At 37.7% G+C, this 20,328-nt stretch overlaps 1 protein-coding gene across 1 annotated transcript; it reads left to right on the top strand.

The window, feature by feature from the left end:
* The first annotated feature begins 2,801 nt into the window (after positions 1-2,801).
* LOC149124819 (uncharacterized) lies at positions 2,802-19,203 on the top strand. The gene is made up of 3 exons (XM_089301878.1): positions 2,802-3,171; positions 4,797-4,927; positions 18,878-19,203. The coding sequence occupies exons 1-3, from the start codon at positions 3,089-3,091 to the stop codon at positions 19,042-19,044; spliced, it is 381 nt and encodes a 126-aa protein (XP_089158004.1). The 5' UTR covers positions 2,802-3,088; the 3' UTR covers positions 19,045-19,203.
* Positions 19,204-20,328: the final 1,125 nt, after the last annotated feature.

The raw sequence follows: 20,328 nt of genomic DNA, 5'->3' as shown, positions 1-20,328 counted from the left end.
CTTCCTTCCTATCTCCCTCTCTCCCTCTTCTCTGTCTTTTCTTCCTTTCCTTCTTGATTCCTTATTTTAATTTTGAGATAGCATATTTTCAATTTACATTGTATTCAAAGGCTTAATGCGCTATTTAATAAACAGTTCATCAAGTAAAAAGTAAAAGAACCATAGTTCAGTGGGAATATAGGCAAGGCTGTAAACAATCAAATTAAAAGATGTCCACTTCACTCATATAGTAAATTTTTATGTAGTCATTGATAATTAAAACTATGGTAGCATATCATTTTTAACTTAGGTTATTTGAACTTAAAGCATTATTCCAGCCCTGCTATGGCACAACTGAAGGAATATTTTGTGAATATAATTTTTTTTTGAAAGGCAGAGTGGACAGTGAGAGAGAGAGAGAGACAGAGAGAGAAAGGTCTTCCTTCCATTGATTCCCCCCAACCCCCCCAGATGGCTGCTACAGCCAGCACACTGCGCGGATTTGGAGCCAGGAGCCAGGTGCTTCTCCTGGTCTCCCATGCGGGTGCAGGGCCCAAGCACTTGGTCCATCCTCCACTGCCTTCCCGGGCCACAGCAGAGAGCTGGCCTGGAAGAGGGGCAACCGGGACAGAATCCGGCGCCCCGACCAGGACTAGAACCCGGTGTGCCAGCGCCGCAGGTGGAGGATTAGCCTAGTGAGCCGCGGCGCCGGCCTGTGAATATTTTTCTCATGACTGGAAAATATGTTAATTATAGAACTCAGAAAACATTAAGAAAAGGATTCAATAGGCATTATCAAGGTTAATATCCTGTAAATTTTTGTGTTTGTGTGTGTATCCAAAACAAGGTCATGCAATATAACATTATTTCTTTTTTTTTTCAAAGATTTTATTTATTTATTTGACAGGTAGAGGTACAGACAGAGTCAGAAAGATCTTCTCTCCGCCTGTTCACTCCCCAAATAGCTGCAACTGTTGGAGCTATGCCAATCTGAAGCCAGGAGCCAGGTGCCTCTTCCCGGTCTCCCACGCGGGTGCAGGGGCCCAAACACTTGAGCCTTCCTCCAGTGCCCTCCCAGGCCACAGCAAAGAGCTGGACCAGAAGAGGAGCAACCAGGACTAGAACTGGCACCCACATGGGATGCCAGTGCCGCAGGTAGAGGGTTAACCAGTACGCCACTATAACAGCCGGCCCCTATAACATTATTTCATGTAAGGTTTTATAAAAGAATGTTTCAATGTACTACTAAGTATTTTTTCACAACATACTTTTAAAAATTATACAGAATTCTTGAAAGCACATATATTTCGTTTAATTATTTTCCCTTTTTTGAAATTATGACTGATGAAAACTAATCATCTTAACACACTGGGAATCTATTTTAAAAGAATCCAAGGTGGTGATATATGAGTGCAGTGGGATCTCTTCTTAATGTATGCCTCAGAGGATTCGTCAGCCTTCTTCAAAATTGGCCTTCTATATCCCAAGGTTCTATTTTTCCCACAGAAATGTTTTAATATCTACCTAGCAATTATAAAAGCACTATCATAGTACCTGAGGCATTTAATCATGCATGATTCTCCCCTCCTTGCCCGACTCCATCTGAATCATTTTGTTCAGAAAAAAATAGTTATTCTCAGCATGGTTGTAAGAAAACTAGCAAAAAAAAAAAAGTAATACAAAAGATCAAATGGAAAGGATCAAGGAAGTGCAATAGAAATTGTACCCGGACATAGGGATTGGTTTCTACTCCCTGTTGGGCACTTACATATTTTTGTGCCCTTGGGAAAGTCATTTAAATTTTCTAGACTTCTGACTCCTCATCTGTTCATTTATCTCAAGTAGTAATTTAAGCTCTGGAAAATTTTCATTTATCCTTAGAGACAATAAATATCTCAGCAGATAGAATCTTGTTTCCAAGTGATATATCTGAGGTCAGATAAAAATTAAATAAATTAATTCCATGTACTTTACCAAATTTACTGAGGTTTTTAGATTTAGAGTATAAATGACTTAAAATGATTTATTGTCATATGTACTGGAGTTCAAAGTGTGTTTCTAAATGTTGCTTCCCTACAATTAACGTTTTGCCCCTGCACTCAACTGAACACATTTTTGTGAAATATCCAATAAGTGTATTAATTTATTTTGCATGTAAACATTAGAATTATATTTTTTACTTTTAATCAAGCTATTTCATATTGATTAGAAGTATATTTAAGTTCAAAATCAATCTGGAAAAAAATTATGTGATTACAATTTTGTGGCTCATTGGTTGTAATTTTAAAATTGCTTTATCAAAAAGCACCTTTTAGAGTGATATTTTCACTTCTCACAAGATATACTAAGCGGGAAGTGATTCTTTCCACAAGTATGGTTTGGGAAAAAAAAGATAATTTATTGTGTATGAATAAAGAAATGAGGGATCTTGTCTTGGTAGATTACAATTGAAACTAAATATATTAGGAGGCTATGATATTAAACAATTGTGATACTGACTACTTAATAAAAAATGAAATCAAAGAAACAGATACTAGAATATGTTAACTAAAACAAGAGAATAATAAAATAGAATATAATTAAGTAGTCAAAATGAGATTTGGATCTAAAAGAAAGTTATACTGTTCCAGCTTAACCAAAATCAATCTAATATGAACCAAAATAAAAATATCTTTGAAAACGGAAACATTATAATTACTAGGAAAAAAGATTTTGAAGTATTTATGATTAGTGTTCCCATGACATAAAGTTATTTTCTTAGCAAAACAGCAGCAGGAAAAATACTTAAGGAAAAAATAGTTTTGAGAGAAGAAATCAACTATGGCCAAAATGCAAGAAGGAAAACAAAGGTAAAGTAAGAAACATGACCAGTGTAACAACTGCACAATCCATTTAGTTTCTTCAACTAGTAAGGAAATTTTTCCAGGTAATCAGAAAATATGGGGGGAGGTAAGATGGTGGAATAGCCACAGGGAGGTCTGCTGTAGGCTCTGTGAACTTAGCAGGAAAAAAAAAAAAAAAAAAAAAAAAAAGTGGAGAAGTCACCCTCTCAGGGAAAACTGCTGTGGGAGATCTAGCAAAAGCATCAGAAACGGCCTGGACCTAAGGGATGGGCACTACCCCACAGCAACAACCATGCAGCGCTAAGCACGAACACAGCGAAAGAACCAGCAGCTGGCCCTGGAGAGCAAGGTGAGGTCAGATAGACCACATGGAAGAAGAGTCTATCTGCTGAGATATTTATTGTCTCTAGGGATAAATGAAAATTTTCCAGAGCTTAAATTACCACGTGAGGTAAATGATCAGAGTACTTAAAATGCAATCTAGAGGAGCCAAACTGACACTGAGATGGGAGGACTTTGAACAGCCCTTGCTTTGTTGGGGAACAATGCACTCCTTGTTTTGTTGTTCTTTACTTCTTTTTTTTTCTTCATACTAAATGGTGAAATCTCTACTTGGTATAGGGTTAATCTTATGAGTATAAAAATCAACTGAAAATTGATGTCTGTGAAAAATAAGAATGGGAAAGGAAGAGAGAGGAGGAAGAAAGCCGGAAGTATGTGTGGGAGGGAAGAAACGTCGTATTCCCAAATCTGTATATATTAAAGATATGACATTGTAGTTCTTAAACAAAATCTAAAAAAAAAAAAGAAAATACTTTGTGCACTAACTGAGAAATGACATAGAAATCAAATACATTATTTAGAAAAGAAAGCATATAAAAAGCAAATAAACACATGTAACATATTTTATCACACTTATAAACAAGGGCAAACCGTAGAGGAAAATTGTGAGAAATTACTTTTTCCTGAAATATTTCTATTATGAAATACAGAAAAAAACTATCATAGTTTACAGTGCAAAAGTGTAAACTTTCCTTAGATCCAGTTAGCATCAAAACCTTCGAATTTCATGGACTTTGTTTGAATTATCCACTTAAGCCTACATGAGAAAGTGTGTACTGGTGTGATTGTAAGGATGTATTAGAGAGGTTTATGTCAGTGAAAATCTGGAAGCAATGTAAATGCCTTTCAATAGGAGACTGATTAAATGAATTCTCACATATTCTCATAAGAAAAGCTATATTGATCAAAATGAGGCCAGTAAGTTGATATCTCCATTAACATTCAAAGATATATATAATAAATATTTGTGATACATTTATTAACTTTTTAAATTTAATATATTATTTATAATTTCTAATAGTTTAGATCGAAATCCATCTGTTTTCCTAAAATGACATTGCTATCAATTCTACTTTCAGAAATGTAATGTATCTGTGTGTGTATATATGTGTGTGTGTGTGTGTGTATACACACACACATATATCTGAGCATATATAAATATACCTCATTTCATAATTTTATAATATAATGTAGCTTATTAGTTTTTCTGTAAATAAGGTTTAAATTAATATTATCAGATAACGGAATGTAAGAGTGCACTCTTTTTTAAAAAAAACTTTTATTTAGTAAATATAAATTTCCAAAGTACAGTTTATGGATTACAGTGGCTTTTTTCCCCAAATAACTTCCCTCCCACCCACAACCCTCCCATCTCCTGCTCCCTCTCCCATTCCATTCACATCAAGATTCATTTTCAATTATCTTTATATACAGAAGATCAGTTTAGTATATACTAGGTAAAGATTTCATCAGTTTGAGCCCACACAGAACATAAAGTGCAAATCACTGTTTGAGCACTAGTCACAGCATTAATTCACATTGAACTACACATTAAGGACAGAGATCATACATGAGGAGTAAGTGCACAGTGACTCCTGTTGTTGACTTAACAATTTGACACTCTTGTTTAAGGCATCAGCAATCTCCCCAGGCTCAAGTCATGAGTTGCCAAGGCCATGGAATCCCCCTGAGCTCGCCGACTTTGACCTTATTTCGACAAGGCCATAGTCAAAGTGGAAGTTCTCTCCTCTCTTCAGAGAAAGGTACCTCCTTCTTTGATGGCCCGTTCTTTCCACTGGGATCTCACTCGCAGAGATCTTTCATTTAGGTTTGTTGTGCTTTTTTTGTTTGTTTGTTTGTTTGTTTTTTCCAGAGTGTCTTGGCTTTCCATGCCTAAAATACTCTCATGGGCTCTTCAGCCAGATCTGAATGCCTTAAGGGCTGATTCTGAGGCCAGAGTACTGTTTAGGACATCTGCCATTCTATGAGTCTGCTGTGTATCCTGCTTCCCATGTTGGATCGTTCTCTCCTTTTTTAATTCTTTATCAGTTAGTATTAGCAGACACTAGTCTTGTTTGTGTGATTCCTTTGACTCTTAGACCTATCAGTGTGATCAATTGTGAACTGAAGTTGATCACTTTGACTAGTGAGATGGCATTGGTACGTGACACCTTGATGAGATTGAATTGGAATCCCCTGGTATGTTTCTTTTTTTTATTTTTTTTCATTTTTTTTTAAATTTTTTTTTTTTGACAGGCAGAGTGGACAGTGAGAGAGAGAGACAGAGAGAAAGGTCTTCCTTTGCCGTTGGTTCACCCTCCAATGGACGCCGCGGCTGGCGCGCTGCAGCCGGCGCACCGCGCTGATCCGATGGCAGGAGCCAGGAGCCAGGTGCTTTTCCTGGTCTCCCATGGGGTGCAGGGCCCAAGCACCTGGGCCATCCTCCACTGCACTCCCTGGCCACAGCAGAGGGCTGGCCTGGAAGAGGGGCAACCGGGACAGAATCCGGCGCCCCAACCGGGACTAGAACCCGGTGTGCCGGCGCCGCTAGGCGGAGGATTAGCCTAGTGAGCCGTGGCGCCGGCCCCCCTGGTATGTTTCTAACTCTACCTTTTTGGGGCAAGTCAGCTTGAGCATGTCCCAAATTGTACATCTCCTCCCAAATAAGAATTCATTCTTAAAGTAGGTAAATAATGTATAAATCATAAACTATTATAAAACAGAATAGAACACATTTTATTAAAAACATTTTATTTAACATTATAGAAACATTATATTGCAGAATAACCAAAATTTGCATAATAATAATTTGGACTTTTGCATGGCAAGTAGGCAAAAATGAGTAATTTAAAAACTATCAGTATTTTGGTGTGCCATAAGTATTTAATAAATATGTACATACAAATGTAAACTTTCACAGATTTCAGTGTGTTAATAATTTGCCTTTGACTGTGGATTTGCATAAACTTTTTCTGATTTGTTAGATCTTGTTATTTCCAAGATGATGTTCATGATGAGTTAGCTTTATAGTAAATTTAACAGTGAATTGAAGTGTGTATATTACTTAAATGAATGCATTATCCACCTTATGCCTTCTGATACTTCGTTAGATCCTGTATCCTGTTGTGCAATTTATACCTTAAAAAGAATATTTCTGGGGCCAGCATTGTGTCATAGCAGGTTAAGCCATCACCTGATGCCAGCATCCCATTTGAATACTGGTTTGAGACTCAGCTGCTCTGCTTCCAAATCAGCTCCCTGCTAATGGGCCTGGAAAACCACAGATGATGGCCCAAGTGCTGGGACCTCTGCATCCACATCAGAGTCCCAGATAAAGCTCCTAGCATCTTGTTAGCCTTGCCCAGATTTAAATGTCGGAGCGATCTGGGGCGTGAACCAGAGGAAGGAAGATATTCTTTCTCTCTCTCTCTCTCTCCCTCTCCCTCTCTCTCTCTTTCCCTCTCTCTCTCTTTTAACTCTGCCTTTCAAATAAATAAATTAATCTTTTTGTTTTGAGAGTCTCTGGAGTGAATTGGAAATTCATTGCTGTAAAATGAAAATGAACACTTCAATAGGAGTTATGTATTCTTGCATTGTTTCAGTCTTCTTTTACTAATAATGCTATTTTGAAATATATTCACTTACAGTGTTGATTTGCACATAGAGCTCAGAATTAGGCTCTTATATGTCTAGTGGCCAATAAGAAAACCTATAAATATTTATCATTTCTCAAGAACTTTGACTCTCATATCGGATTACTGAGCAATCTTTAAAATAGAACATGGCAACAAGAAATGGGTGAGTGTAAGATCTAACAGAGGCATCTGAGTTCTGTCTCTTTCTAGATGGAAGACGCAAGGTGAGGGACTAGTCCATGGAATCTACAGGCATAGGAGACTTAACGTTATTATCACTTGTTAAAGTTTCTCAAGCATTTCTTATCTAAATCTACTCCAAATTAAGATATTCAATTTTTAGAGGCTCTGCAGCTATGATGTCCTTTATTTCTCACTATAGCCCTTTTCAAAAAAAAAAAAAAAATGACCCTGTAAGCTGCAGTGCTGTAACTGTCAATGCCACTTTGGTGAATGTTTATAAAATATGACATAAGTTATATAGCAAGAAGGAGATCTTCGGCACTTAATGCCTGTGTTTTTTTCCTGGATACTCATTATCAGTTTTAGTCAGATGTCTAGGAAACTTCAGGCTAGCTCATTTTTATTTCATCAATGCATTTTTTTGTTTTCCTATTTTTTTTTTAATTTTTTTTTTTTTTGATAGGCAGAGTGGACAGTGAGAGAGAGAGACAGAGAGAAAGGTCTTCCCTTGCCGTTGGTTCACCCTCCAATGGCCGCCGCAGCCGGCGCACCGCGCTGATCCGATGGCAGGAGCCAGGATCCAGGTGCTTTTTCCTGGTCTCCCATGGGGTGCAGGGCCCAAGCACCTGGGCCATCCTCCACTGCACTCCCTGGCCATAGCAGAGAGCTGGCCTGGAAGAGGGGCAACCGGGACAGAATCCGGCGCCCCGACCGGGACTAGAACCCGGTGTGCCGGCGCCGCAAGGTGGAGGATTAGCCTATTGAGCCACGGCGCCGGCTTGTTTTCCTATTTAATAAAACTGATCTGAGAATTAAAATGTCTGCAGCCCTGAGGGCAACCTCAAGACCATGTGACCTGTTGGTTGATTTCACAGGGTAGCAACTTTGGAAGGACCCTTCATTTGGTTCAAGGTTTGCTGTTACCATATTGAAGTTCTTAACAGTTTAGCAAAATAGGCATGAATTTTCACTTTTCACTAGGTCACCCAAATTATTTGGCCAACCTTGAACACGTTTGGATAAATATAAGGTATCAACCATGAAGATAAAGAAAACTGAAATTGAGTCTGTGCTATTGGTTACAAAATAACATTTATAGGTATTCTCTAGATTTATGCATTTTTAACTTTTTATTTTAAAAATAATTTTCGACTCACAGTAACTTCCAAAATTGGTACAATGAAGTATTATGTACCCTTCCCTAAACTTTTCCCAATGGTAGCATCTTACCATCCAATAAGATGATAATACGTAGTGTAATACCAAAACTATAAGCTCCATTGTTGTTGTTACTGTTCGAAGGTGTTCTGTGTCCCAAGGGTTTATGTGCTGGAAGAGGGGTTCGTATTGCCTCAGTGGTAAGGTGTTGTAAATTTAAAGAGGTGGGACCCAGTACAAGGTAATCAGATTAATAGTGGCACTGCCCTCAGGAGATATTTAATGCTTGTCTTGCTACGTAGCTAGTTCTATGAAGAGTACGTGGACCACTATGCATGAATATGGCTCTGTTGTTTCTCTACCATGTTGTGACACAGCAAAGGGGTCCACAGGCCAATATAACTGTGACCCTAATAAACACTTTATAAAGTAACCAGCCTCAGGTATTTTGTTAATAATAGCAACACAAAATAGACTAGTAAGAGTACAATTGTGGACAGCGCTGCAGGTAAACCCACTGCCTGAAGTGCCACCATCCCGTTTGGGCACTGGTTCAAGTGGCTGCTCCACTTCTAATCCAGCTCCCTGATAATGTGACTGGGAATGAAGTAGAAGATGACCCAAAGTGTGCTTGGGCCCCTGCACTCATGTGGGAAACCTGGAAGAAGGTCCTGGCTCCTGGTTTCCACTTGGTCTTGCCCTGGCCACTGAGGCCTTTTGGGAGGGGGGAACCAGCAGATGGGGATGCAAGATAAGATTCTCTCTCTCTCTCTCTCCATAAATCTGCCTTTCAAATAAATATTTTTTTAAGAACAATCTATAGACCTTATCCAGCCAGGATCTGGAACTTGAACTTGGCCTCCCATTTGTGTGGCCAAGACCCAAGTATTTGACCCATCACCTGCTGCCTCTCAAAGTACACATTAACAGGAACCTGGAATCAAAAGTAGAAGCGGGACATAAATACAAATATTTATAAATGCATGCATCCAAAGTAACATTTAAACACTGCCAAATATCTGTCCCCATAACTTTTTATGTCTTCTATTAAAAGTGTAATTACTATGAAACATTAATTGAAATAATTGATTTTATAAAATCAAAGTTTTTATGATATTTTAATCTTGTAAATTCACTTCGTAAAATATTAATTTGAATTTTTTCAGTAAATGTTCAACTATCCATTTCCAAGCTGCCAAGATTCATGGAGATAAAATAAACTGGTCAATTAAAATAGATCTTTAAATTCTGAAATAAGTTAATTATATAAAATAGCTGCCTTTATTTGTACACATTAATTTATACTTTAATATTGTGAGATGAAAATACATAATTTCAAATTTATCATTCTCAAATAAAAATAGCAGGGCTAAATCAGTTCCTATTCTTTGTTTAAAATATTTATTTGAAAGTCAGAATTACAGAGAGAGGAGGAGAGACAGAGACATCTTTAATTCCTTGGTTCACCCCCAATTGACAACAACAGCCAGGGCTGGGCCAGGCTGAAGACAGGAGCCAGGAGTTTCTTCCAGGTCTCCCACGTAAGTGCAGGTGTCCATGGACTTGGGCCATCCTCTGCTGCTTTCTTAGGCACACTAGCAGAGAGCTGGATCAGAAGTGGAATAGCCAGGAGTCGAAGTGGCACCCAAATGGTTGCCTGAATTACAAGCAGCAGCTTAACCCATTATGCCACAGTTTCAGCCCCCTATTCTTAAAAATAAAAATTTAATTATTTTTCAAGGTAAAGACTATAAATTTGACAGTAGCTATCATTTTTTCTATATCTGAGTACATACAGCTAATGTGCTGTACCATATATTTGGTCTTAAATATTTCTCAGGAACTGCTAAATTAGGTGTACCATATGCTCAGTTTTGATACTGCTGTTCATTTAGGGGGTGATGTATGACAGAATGATCTAGCAGTGCAAGATCACAAAATTCTTTGTAATATATTAGACTGCTTTGTTTGAAATTCTGATTATAACATATCAATTTTATTTCTAACAAACATTCTTCTTTTTAAGAATTAGTTTATTTATTTGAAAGACAAGAGTTACAGAGAGAGGTCAAGCCAGAGAAAGAGAGAGGTCTTCCATTCCTCTAGTTCACTCCCCAAATGACCGCAATGGCCAGGGCTGAGCTGATCCAAAGCTAGGAGCCAGGAGCTTCTTCCAGGGCTCCCATGTGGGTGCAGAGGCCCAAAGACTTGGGCCATCTTCTACTGCTGTCCCAGACCATAGCAGAAAGCTGGATCAGAAAAGGAGCAGCAGGGACACGAACTGGCACTGCAGGCTGGGACTTTAATCCACTGTGCCACAGTGCCAGTTCCTCTAACAAACTTAAATCCTTACTATGAATCTAATCTGCTCCAAAATATACTTTCAGTGTTAGTTTGTGTTTGTCTAAGTCAATGGAAAATTTCATCTAATAGTAATCCATATATGCTTTCTTTTTTATTTGTGTGTGAAAATAAGAGAGAGCAAAAGTGTGGTCTTAAAAGCACACAATATGTAAAGGATGGTCAGAGGAAATATAAAATTGATTCTGGATTTGGTTATTTTCTCTAGGGTTATAGGAAATGTATAACATTTTTTACCATAAGCATACACCTGGGAGAAACAATTCTAACTTCTGAAAACCAGGAGTTCATCCTTTAATAATGAATGAGAAAATGGCATTATGACCCTTCAGTCTGGCTGTAAGAGAGGCTCTGCTGAGATGGTAACACTCACAGTCAGTGCAACCCAAAACATAGCTTCCATGGTTGCCAAGTGCACACACTCTGAGACACACAGTTTCAGATGAATTCCACACTCAGATGATCTCTATGACCACTCTACGTTAGCATGAGGAGTGACAAGCAAGATTCTCCTAGAAACTTCCGGGATGCAATCATCACTTCAGATAGTAAAATACCTTGTGCTCAACCCGGCAGGTTTGAGACTAAGCAGTTCTATCCAGCTCTCACAGCAGGTTGTCCCTGCCTAAACCAGAGCCTAGGTTCCCTCCCCTTTCCTCATATGCTCATTGACATTTTGCTCTCATCCCTCCACAACACTATCATCCAATACAAATCTACTTGTTTTCACATTTTTTAAACTTTTATTTAGTAAATATAATTTTCCAAAGTACAGTTTATGGATTACAATGGCTTCTCCCCTCCATAACTTCCCTCCCACCCGCACCCCTCCTATCTCCCACTCCCTCTCCCATTCCATTCACATCAAGATTCATTTTCAATTATCTTTACATACAGAAGATTGATTTAGTATATATGAAGTAAAGGTTTCATCAGTTTGCACCCACACAGAAACACAAAGTGTAAAATACTGTTTCAGTACTAGTTATAGCATTACTTCACATTGGACAACACATTAAGGACAGATCCCACATGAGGAGTAAGTACACAGTGACTCCTGTTGTTGACTTAACAATTTCACACTCTTGTTTATGGCGTCAGGAATCTCCCTAGGCTCTAGTCATGAGTTTCCAAGGCTATGGAAGCCTCTTGAGTTCGCTGACTTCGATCTTATTTAGACAAGGTCATAGTCAAAGTGGAAGCTCTCTCCTCCCTTCAGAGAAAGGTACCTCCTTCTTTGATGACCTGTTCTTTCCACTGGGATCTCACTCGCAGAGATCTTTCATTTAGGTGTGTGTGTTGTTGTTGTTGTTGTTGTTGTTTTGTTTTTTTGTTTTTTTTTGTTTTGTTTTGTTTTGTTTTGCCAGAGTGTCTTGGCTTCTCATGCCTAAAATACTCTCATGGGTTCTTCAGCCATATCCGAATGCCTTAAGGGCTGATTCTGAGGTTAGAGTGCTGTTTAGGACATTTATGATTAAAAATCAATACATTGAAAATTTTGCTAGTAATTTAATCAGATATCGATTTACAAATAACTTATGCAATAATTTTATTTGTGAAACCATTTAAACTGACATGTATAGAAAATAATATAATGAGCATCTGTACATCAACCAATGGATTTTAGAATAAAATATTACATTGATAATTTGAAAGTTCCTGAATTTTTCTCCTTCTCTCTCCAAAGACATCACAAACATTAATTTAGTTTTCCATAACTATGCATATTTTCTGCTAAAATACATATGCTTATGAACCAAATAATCTGAATAATTGTTTTGAATTTTTCTGATATTTAATTAAACTATGTCCTATTCCAGCTACAATTTGAAATTGTGTTTACTATCTGTATATTCTGTAGGAATCTAACCAGTTTAACTTTTCATACATTGAATGAATATATTTATCCATTCTCATTATGATGTGCATATTGTTTATTTCAAAATTTTCTCTATTCCCTAAAAAAATTGCTACAATTAACGTTTGTGTTCCACTCAAAGAAATCAGAACCTAGAAGTCACCATACAGCCAGTCCTAACAAGAAATAGAAAGCTGCACAAATGGAAAAATCAACTATTATTAGATCTGTCAGAGAAGTTGTTTCACAGGGAAAACCACCGCTCTCAACGTTGGAGAGATCAGCAGGTGAACATGAGAAGTATGGTTAACTGGGTGTAGAAAGCTAAATTCACAAACCTCTCTGGGAATCATTGTTGAGGTAGGGGATGCTGCACTTTAACTGACAAATTGTTGAAGTCCATGGTAGACATGTCTTAGAAGGAAAGTATCCAAGGTGATTCAATTATTGGGGAATTCTCTCTTTTCTGAAGTTTGACTTCTAGGAGCTTAAACAGATTCTCATAATAAATATTAAAGAAAAATCCCTTTGTGCTGCCAGCAGGAGGATGATTCTTTGAAACATGCCACAACACACTGTTCTTTTGAACAAGTTCTGTTTGCAGTAGAAGCCTAGTCTGCTAGGATATTTTCGGGGACTACCTGACCTGAGGAAGTGAACTACCAAGCCCAGCCCTCTCCTGTCTTCCGTAAGGAAGAAAGGAAATATACAACCTGGGTCTGTCTTGCCATCTTGTTCCCCAGCAGGCAAGGAAACAAATCTACCAAGTACTGGTGAAAAGCACAGCCCAGGGCATAAGCACTCAAACATGCTGACACTCAGGATTGTAGATGGTCCCCTCCTCCACATCATACCATCGCATTACTGAAGGCTTATTTGTAGCAGATCCCTCTATCTGGTGAATGATATCCTGATAGCGAGAAAACTTATAAGGTAGACCAAGATGCTAAGGGATCACACAGAGAAGGAGCAGCATGCAAGGCCATATGAATGATGGGAGCAAAGAAATGGAAGTGTTAAGAACCAAAAGAAATGCTAGAGATAAAAATATGACATTAATGAACCATTATTTTGATAAAACACAATCTAGATAAAATAGTTCAATACCTTCAAAGTCACTGCCTGCCAAATCTCACAATAGACGAGGTAGGAATTTAAATAGATGTATTAAGGTATTAAATAAATCACACCAATACTACTCTTTCAAAAACACAAAGCGCCAACTCAGGATGGGTTCACTGGTAATTCTACCACATATTTAATGGCTTATTGATAGACTGGACATAAGTGAGGAAGAATTATCTGAGCCAGAGGTTGTACCTGAACAAACTGCTCAAAAGCAAAGAGAAAAAAGACTCTGTTACTCTGTTTTGAAAACAAGAAACAGAAATTTAAGAACTGTGAAGCAACAAATAAGCCTTTAGTAATGTGATAGTATCATGTGGAGGAGGGGACCATTCTACAATCCTACATTTTGCAAACATAATGCGAAATCCAAGAAGAAAGGTAGAAAGTAATCAAACAAATACTTAAGAGAGTAATGACTTAGAATTTCCCCAAAATTAATGCTGGACACAAAAATAGAAATTTAGAAAGCTCATAGAACAGAGCAGTCATTGCCCAAAAACTAGACCTAAGGAAATTATTTTCAAAGTACAGAAAATCAAAGACAAAGAAAAATTCCTGGAAGAACCACCGCAAAAACACACCTTATCTATCACAGAGCAAAATTAGGAGTTACATTTGATTGTTCCTTAGAAACCACGGAACTGAAAGACACCAGAGTGTGATACTTAAATTGTTAGGAGAAAAAACTCACTAGTGTAGGATTCTGATTCTATGAAGTTATCTTTCAATAGTGAAGCAGAATTTCTCAGACAAATGATAATTGAGGGGATGTGTTGCCAGTAAACCTGACTAGCTAGAAATGTGAGAAGAGGGGCTGTGTTATGGCATAGCAGGGAAAGCCTCTGCCTGAGATGCTGGCATCCCATATGGGCGCTGGTTCCTGTCCTCGCTGCCCCACTTCCAGTGCAGCTCCCTGCTAATGTACCTGGGAAAGCAGTGGAAGACGGCCTGAATGCTTGGGCCCCTGCACCCACGTGGGAGACCCAAAGTTCCAGCCTCTTGGCTTTGGCCTGACCCAGCCCAAGCCATTGCGGCCATTTGGGGAGTGAACCAGCTGATGGACAATCTCTCTCTTTCTTTCTCTCTCTCTTTCTCTCTTTTTTTAAAAAAGTTAAAAGGAATTCTTTAGTTAAAAGAAACATGATAGGGCCGGCACCATGGCTCACTAGGCTAATCCTCCGCCTTGCGGTGCTGGCACACCAGGTTCTAGTCCCGGTCGGGGCTCCGGATTCTGTCCCGGTTGCCCCTCTTCCAGCCCAGCTCTCTGCTGTGGCCCGGGAGTGCAGTGGAGGATGGCCCAAGTGCTTGGGCCCTGCACCCCATGGGAGACCAGGAGAAGCACCTGGCTCCTGCCATCGGATTAACGCAGTGCGCCAGCCGCAGTGCACCGGCCACGGCGGCCATTGGAGGGTGAACCAACAGCAAAAAAAAAAAATAACTAAATAAAAAATAAATAAATAAAAGAAATATGATAAAAAAGTGAGAATCTCAAATCTACCTAAAAAAGTAGAGTACTTTAGAAGGAATAGAAGATAAAATATTTTTGTTTTATCTTACATATTGATATGTGTAAGTGAAACAGATGATACCTATTATAAAAAAGATAGGAGGGAGGAATCAGAATTGTTTTATTAGAAGGTACTCACAGTGTCACAGTGCCTATGAAACAGTACAGTGTTATCCAAAATTGCCCTTGAGTTACTTATGAGTGTATTGATCGCAAACCCTACGGCGACTATTAAAAGTTCTAAGATAAAATTACATATAACTTATATACTAATAAAGAGTGAACATGATATTGTGTAAATTATCGGTTAAAAGCACACAAAGAGAAGAGAAACAGGCAAAAATCGAGACAAAGAACAAAGGCAACAAAAAAGGAAGCTACCAAATATTTTATATATAAATATATTAATCCCAATACGTTTATTATAACTTCGATATTCACTGGCAGATGGACTAAGATAAAAGACTCACAAGGTCTGTTTTGAATATAAAAACACATATGAGTATAGATTAAAAGTAAATGAATGGAGAAAGATATACCATGGTAACAGTTTTCAAAGAAAGTCAAAAATCTATTAATTTCATAAATAAAGTTTTCAGATGAAATGGAAAAGAGTGGTATTGCCCAATGATCAAGAATGAGTTCTCTGGGTGGCACTGTGGCATAGCAGGTAGAGCTGCCACCTGCAGTACCAGCATCCCAAATGGGCACCAGTTCGAATCTCAGCTGTTCCACATCTGATCCAGCTCTCTGCTATGGCCTGGGAAAGCAGTGGAGGATGCCCAGGTCCTTGGGCCCCTGCACTTGCGTGGGAGACCTGAAAGAAGCTCTAGGCTCCTGGCCTCAGAATGAGTACAGCACCGGCCATTGCGGCCATCTGGGGAGTGAAGCAGCAGATGGAAGACTCTGTCTGCCTCTACCTCTCTGTAACTCTGCCTTTCAAATAAATAAATAAATCTTAAAAAAAAATCTTTAACACATTTATACCTAATAAGAGACAAAACATAATGCACAAACTGATAGAAGTACAGGGAAAAAAATCTTAATTTGCAATGACAGTAGGTGACTTCAACATCTTGCTATCAGAAATGAACATATTCAGCAGGCAAATAATCTATAAAGGCATTGCTGAACTCAACATTACCATCTATCAGGGGGATAAAATGTGATTTAATAGACTATTTAATGCAACAATAGAAAAATAAACATTCTTCTCAAGATCCCATCGGACATTCAACAAAATGAACCACATTCTGGCTCAAGAAATACATCGTAAAGAATTCAAAAAATGATAAGTCACATAATATCTACTCTCAGATAATAATGAATTAGAAAATAAATAAAAATAGGTGGAAAACTCTGCACATATTTAGAAATTACACTGTAGTTTTCTAAATGATGCATGGGTCAAGGATAAATTCTCAAGAGAAATGTAAAAGTACATTGATCTAAACAACATTATAAGCACAACTGATAAAAACTTAATGGGGAGGCAGTGAAAAGAACACTTAAAGGGAAACTGTAGCATTGGTACATATATAAGAAAAAAGGATTAAAATTCATCAGTTATCTTTGGAAATACAGAAAAGTTGAGCAAATTAAATCCAAAGGAAGCAGGGGAAGCTAAACTATAAATTATAAGTGAAATAAATGATATTGAAAACAGGAAATCAATAAAGAAAATTAATGAAAAAACACAACTTGTTCTTTGAAAACACAAATAAAATTCATGAGCCTGTTGCCTGGCTAACTAAAGAAAAAAAAAAAAAGAGAGACAAATTACTAAGACCAGAAATGAATGAGAAGATATTAATGTAGATCTCATAGACAATAAAAAATAATATACGAATACTATGAACTATCCTATACTCACACATCTAATTCAGTAGCTGATACAGACTTATTCATTCAAAGAAACATTTCCAAAATAAGACATAGACAATACAAATAGCATTTTGTATATCAAGAAAATTTAACCAATAGTTAATGACCTCCCCAAGCAAAACAGCACCAAGCCCAAACAGGTTTCCTGGTGAATTCTATCAAACATTCAAGGAAGAAATTACACCAATTCTCTATAATCTCTTACAGAAGAAATAACCCTAACACCAAAACCAAACAAAAACATTGCAAGAAAATTATATCTCATGGTCATAAATGGAAAATTGTCAACAAAGTATTACAAAATTGAATACATTTAAAAATTATGCACTATGACCAAGTGAGACTTGTGTGAGATATATAAAACTAATTCAACATTTAAAATCAGTTAATGTAATCTATCACATCAACAAGCCAAAGAATAAAATGCACACACATTTCAATATATATAGGAAAAATTTGATAAAATCTAACATGTATTACAATAATAGAGGGGAACAGTATATTCTATTTCATAAAGAATATCTACAATGTACATGCAGCTAACATCAAACTTAATGGTGAAAATATGAAGATTTTCTACTAACATCCACAGCTAAGCAAGTAATTCCCTGCCACCATTGATTTTCAGCATCCTTTTGAAATTCCAAGTTAATAGGGAAAGAAAAACCAATAAAAATATAGATTGAGGGGCCAGTGTTGAGGTATACCAGATGAAGCCATTGTCTACTGTGCCAGGATTCCATATGGGCTCCAGTTCAAGTCCTGGCTGCTGCATTTCCAAACCAGCTCCCTGCTAAAGGCCTGGGGAAAGCAGTGGAAATGGCCCAAGTGCTTGGGCCTCTGCCACCCATGTGGGAGACCAGGATGAAGCTCCTGACTCCTGAATTCAGAACCCTGGACACTGTGGCCACTTGGGGAATGAACCAGTGGAGGGAAGACACTCTCTCTCTCTCTCTCTTTTTCTCCTTCCCTCCCTCTCTCCCCCAACACACACGTTCTGTCTCTCAAATAAATTTTTGAATGTTTCACAAGGGAACATGTCCAACCCCAGAAAATAAAAGTACTACGTATTAGTAATGAAATAAAAACTGTAAGTGTAGAATTAACTGAAAACGTTTGTGAAATTGAAAACATGTTGAAGTAACATATATTGATAGATATTAAGAAGAAATCTAATTCCTAAGTATGACACATATACCAATGAAATATTTACATGAAGGGATTAAACATCTGTTCTGATAAAATTAATGAGATACACAAGGAAATTATCCTCGATTATTCTATTAGGAAACAGATTCTAATTATTTCCTAATAGATACAAAGGAATAAAGAGTTGGAAAAATGTAAGACAGCTTAAATAAAATTAATATTAAAGAAAGAAATAGAAAACGCAGATGAAAAGATCGAATTGATGATACCTGACTCTCTCCTAAAGAATTCACTTCCCTTTAAGTGCAACACCCCAGCAGGAACTTTTACTCATTCTTAAATATCTTGACATAAAGCTGGTAGAATAATTTGCATTCATTTGCATTTTAATGTGCCTCCAAACCACTATTTTTACGATCCTTTATTAAAGCCCCCTCCTTGGAACTCATCCAACTTTGTCAACAGGACATTAATAATAATATATTGAGTGTCTAACATGAATACAGGTAAAAGTCTAAGGAAAACACTGATTCACTTGAGTCTGGGAAAAATGCTTAATTTTATATCAATTTCAATAGTGAAAAACCTGAAATATAGAGCAAGTAATCTGATCAACTGAGTGAATGATGTATTAAGATTTGAATCTAGGAGACCTGAAAGTTTTACTCGTTCATCTCTATGCTTTTTGATCTTCCAGACTAATTTGTTATTTACCTATTTGGTTCATTAGTTTCCTGATTTTGTTTGTTTTAGAATAAACATAAAATGTCAAACTTATTACTGGAATTCAGAGAACATTATTTCGGTATATTGTATTTGGTTTGGTAATCCTACACTCATCTAATTACAGCAAGAAGAAACCCAGGCCTGTCCTGCGGTAGCCAGCCTCTACTGAGTATTTTACAGGGAGGAGAACAGCAGCATGTGCTCTTCATGGAAGGAAATGTCCAGAAAGATGGCCTGGTGGTGAGTGTTCTCCAACAATGCCTGCTTAAAAGAAGGCGAAACCGAGCCTAAACGTAGAGTGGCCGGTCTCAAGTATTGTAATTGGTGGTTGGTAGACACAGTAAGTGTGCCTTTTGGGACGTCACCAAATCGTCTACCTTAGGGTGAGGTGTCAGAGAAAAATTTCTATTTCTGTGTCACAAATAAAGTAGACAATGGGAAGGTACAATTCCTGAAAATAAACTGGCTCCTGGGAAACAGCCGGCCAGGGCTTTTATAGCAAAGGTTTTAGGGGTGTCCAAGCAAGAAGGGTCCTTCCTGCTCAGACAAATGCAAAAATGGCGGCACTGTCATCTCCCGGCTAGCGCATTTATTCTTAGGAGGACATTTCAGTTTAGGTTGCAAAGATCTGGCTCAAGTTGTTTCCCGCAGGTTTAACCTTTCCTATTTTCAAGCGGTTTGGCCTGGCCCTCATTGAGTTGCAAGTTAAAGAGAACATAAACTGCTTCATTTTTTATTCCTGTGTTCCAGTGTCCCCTTTTCGCCCAAATCCTTCACTATGGTTTACAGTGAGAGAACTAACTGCAAGTAAACCAGGTAGTCTGATTCAAATTCATTGAACCATAGACTTCTTATTGATTTAGTTCATAATACAGTATTCTAGAGTTACAATAAAATAAGAAACTAGACATGAAAACATCAGAGCCAAATAATATAAATTTGCATCTAATTTTTATATTTGCATTGTGATATGGTAGTAAATTCATTAGAATAAAGATATTGTGTGTATTTCTACTTAGTGAGCACTTAAAATTATGCATACATCTGAACCAAATGTATGAGATACCTTGTCATTAAGTACCTTGCACTGGAGACACAGTGCAATATACTTACTTTTTCAAAAATTCTATTTTATTTTTTTATTTTCAAAGATAGAGTTACAGACAGAGAAAGGGAGAGACAGAGAATGGTCTTTCATTCACTGGTTTGCTCCCATAATGGCCGCAATAGCCAGAGCTGGGCCGATTTGAAGCCTGGATCTAGCAGCTTTTTCTGGGTCTCCCACGTGGGTACAGGGGACCAAGCACTTGGGCCTTTTTCTACTGTTTTACCAGGCCATAGCAGAGAACTGGATTGGTGGAAGCTTTGCCCACTACAACACAGTGCTGGCACCAATACTTACTTTTATGCAGATGAGTATGTAACAGAGAGTGTAGAGAGATTCAGTAATAGTTATGCTAAAGTGAAGGAGTCCCTATGGAGGAAATGAAAAAGGAAGGAATGGATGGTGTTTTGTAATGCATGAAAGTTTGCTGAGAACTTATGGAAAGAAGTATTCTGATGCTAAATTTGAAG

Source organism: Oryctolagus cuniculus, chromosome 8 (genome assembly GCF_051225735.1).
Source record: "Oryctolagus cuniculus isolate XC-2025 breed Fujian yellow rabbit chromosome 8, ASM5122573v1, whole genome shotgun sequence".
In the NCBI taxonomy this organism is placed as follows: Eukaryota; Metazoa; Chordata; class Mammalia; order Lagomorpha; family Leporidae; genus Oryctolagus; species Oryctolagus cuniculus.
This window is presented reverse-complemented; position numbering and strand designations above follow the sequence as displayed.

What these genes read in the sequence shown, in the direction of transcription:
- LOC149124819 (XM_089301878.1), top strand. Translation starts at nt 3,089, where the DNA reads ATGGGCACTACCCCACAGCAACAACCATGCAGCGCTAAGCACGAACAC. An exon ending in AGCTGGCCCTGGAGAGCAAG is followed by an intron (nt 3,172 to 4,796) that starts GTGAGGTCAGAT and finishes CTCTTGTTTAAG; the next exon opens with GCATCAGCAATCTCCCCAGG. An exon ending in TCTCCTCTCTTCAGAGAAAG is followed by an intron (nt 4,928 to 18,877) that starts GTACCTCCTTCT and finishes ATCTAATTACAG; the next exon opens with CAAGAAGAAACCCAGGCCTG.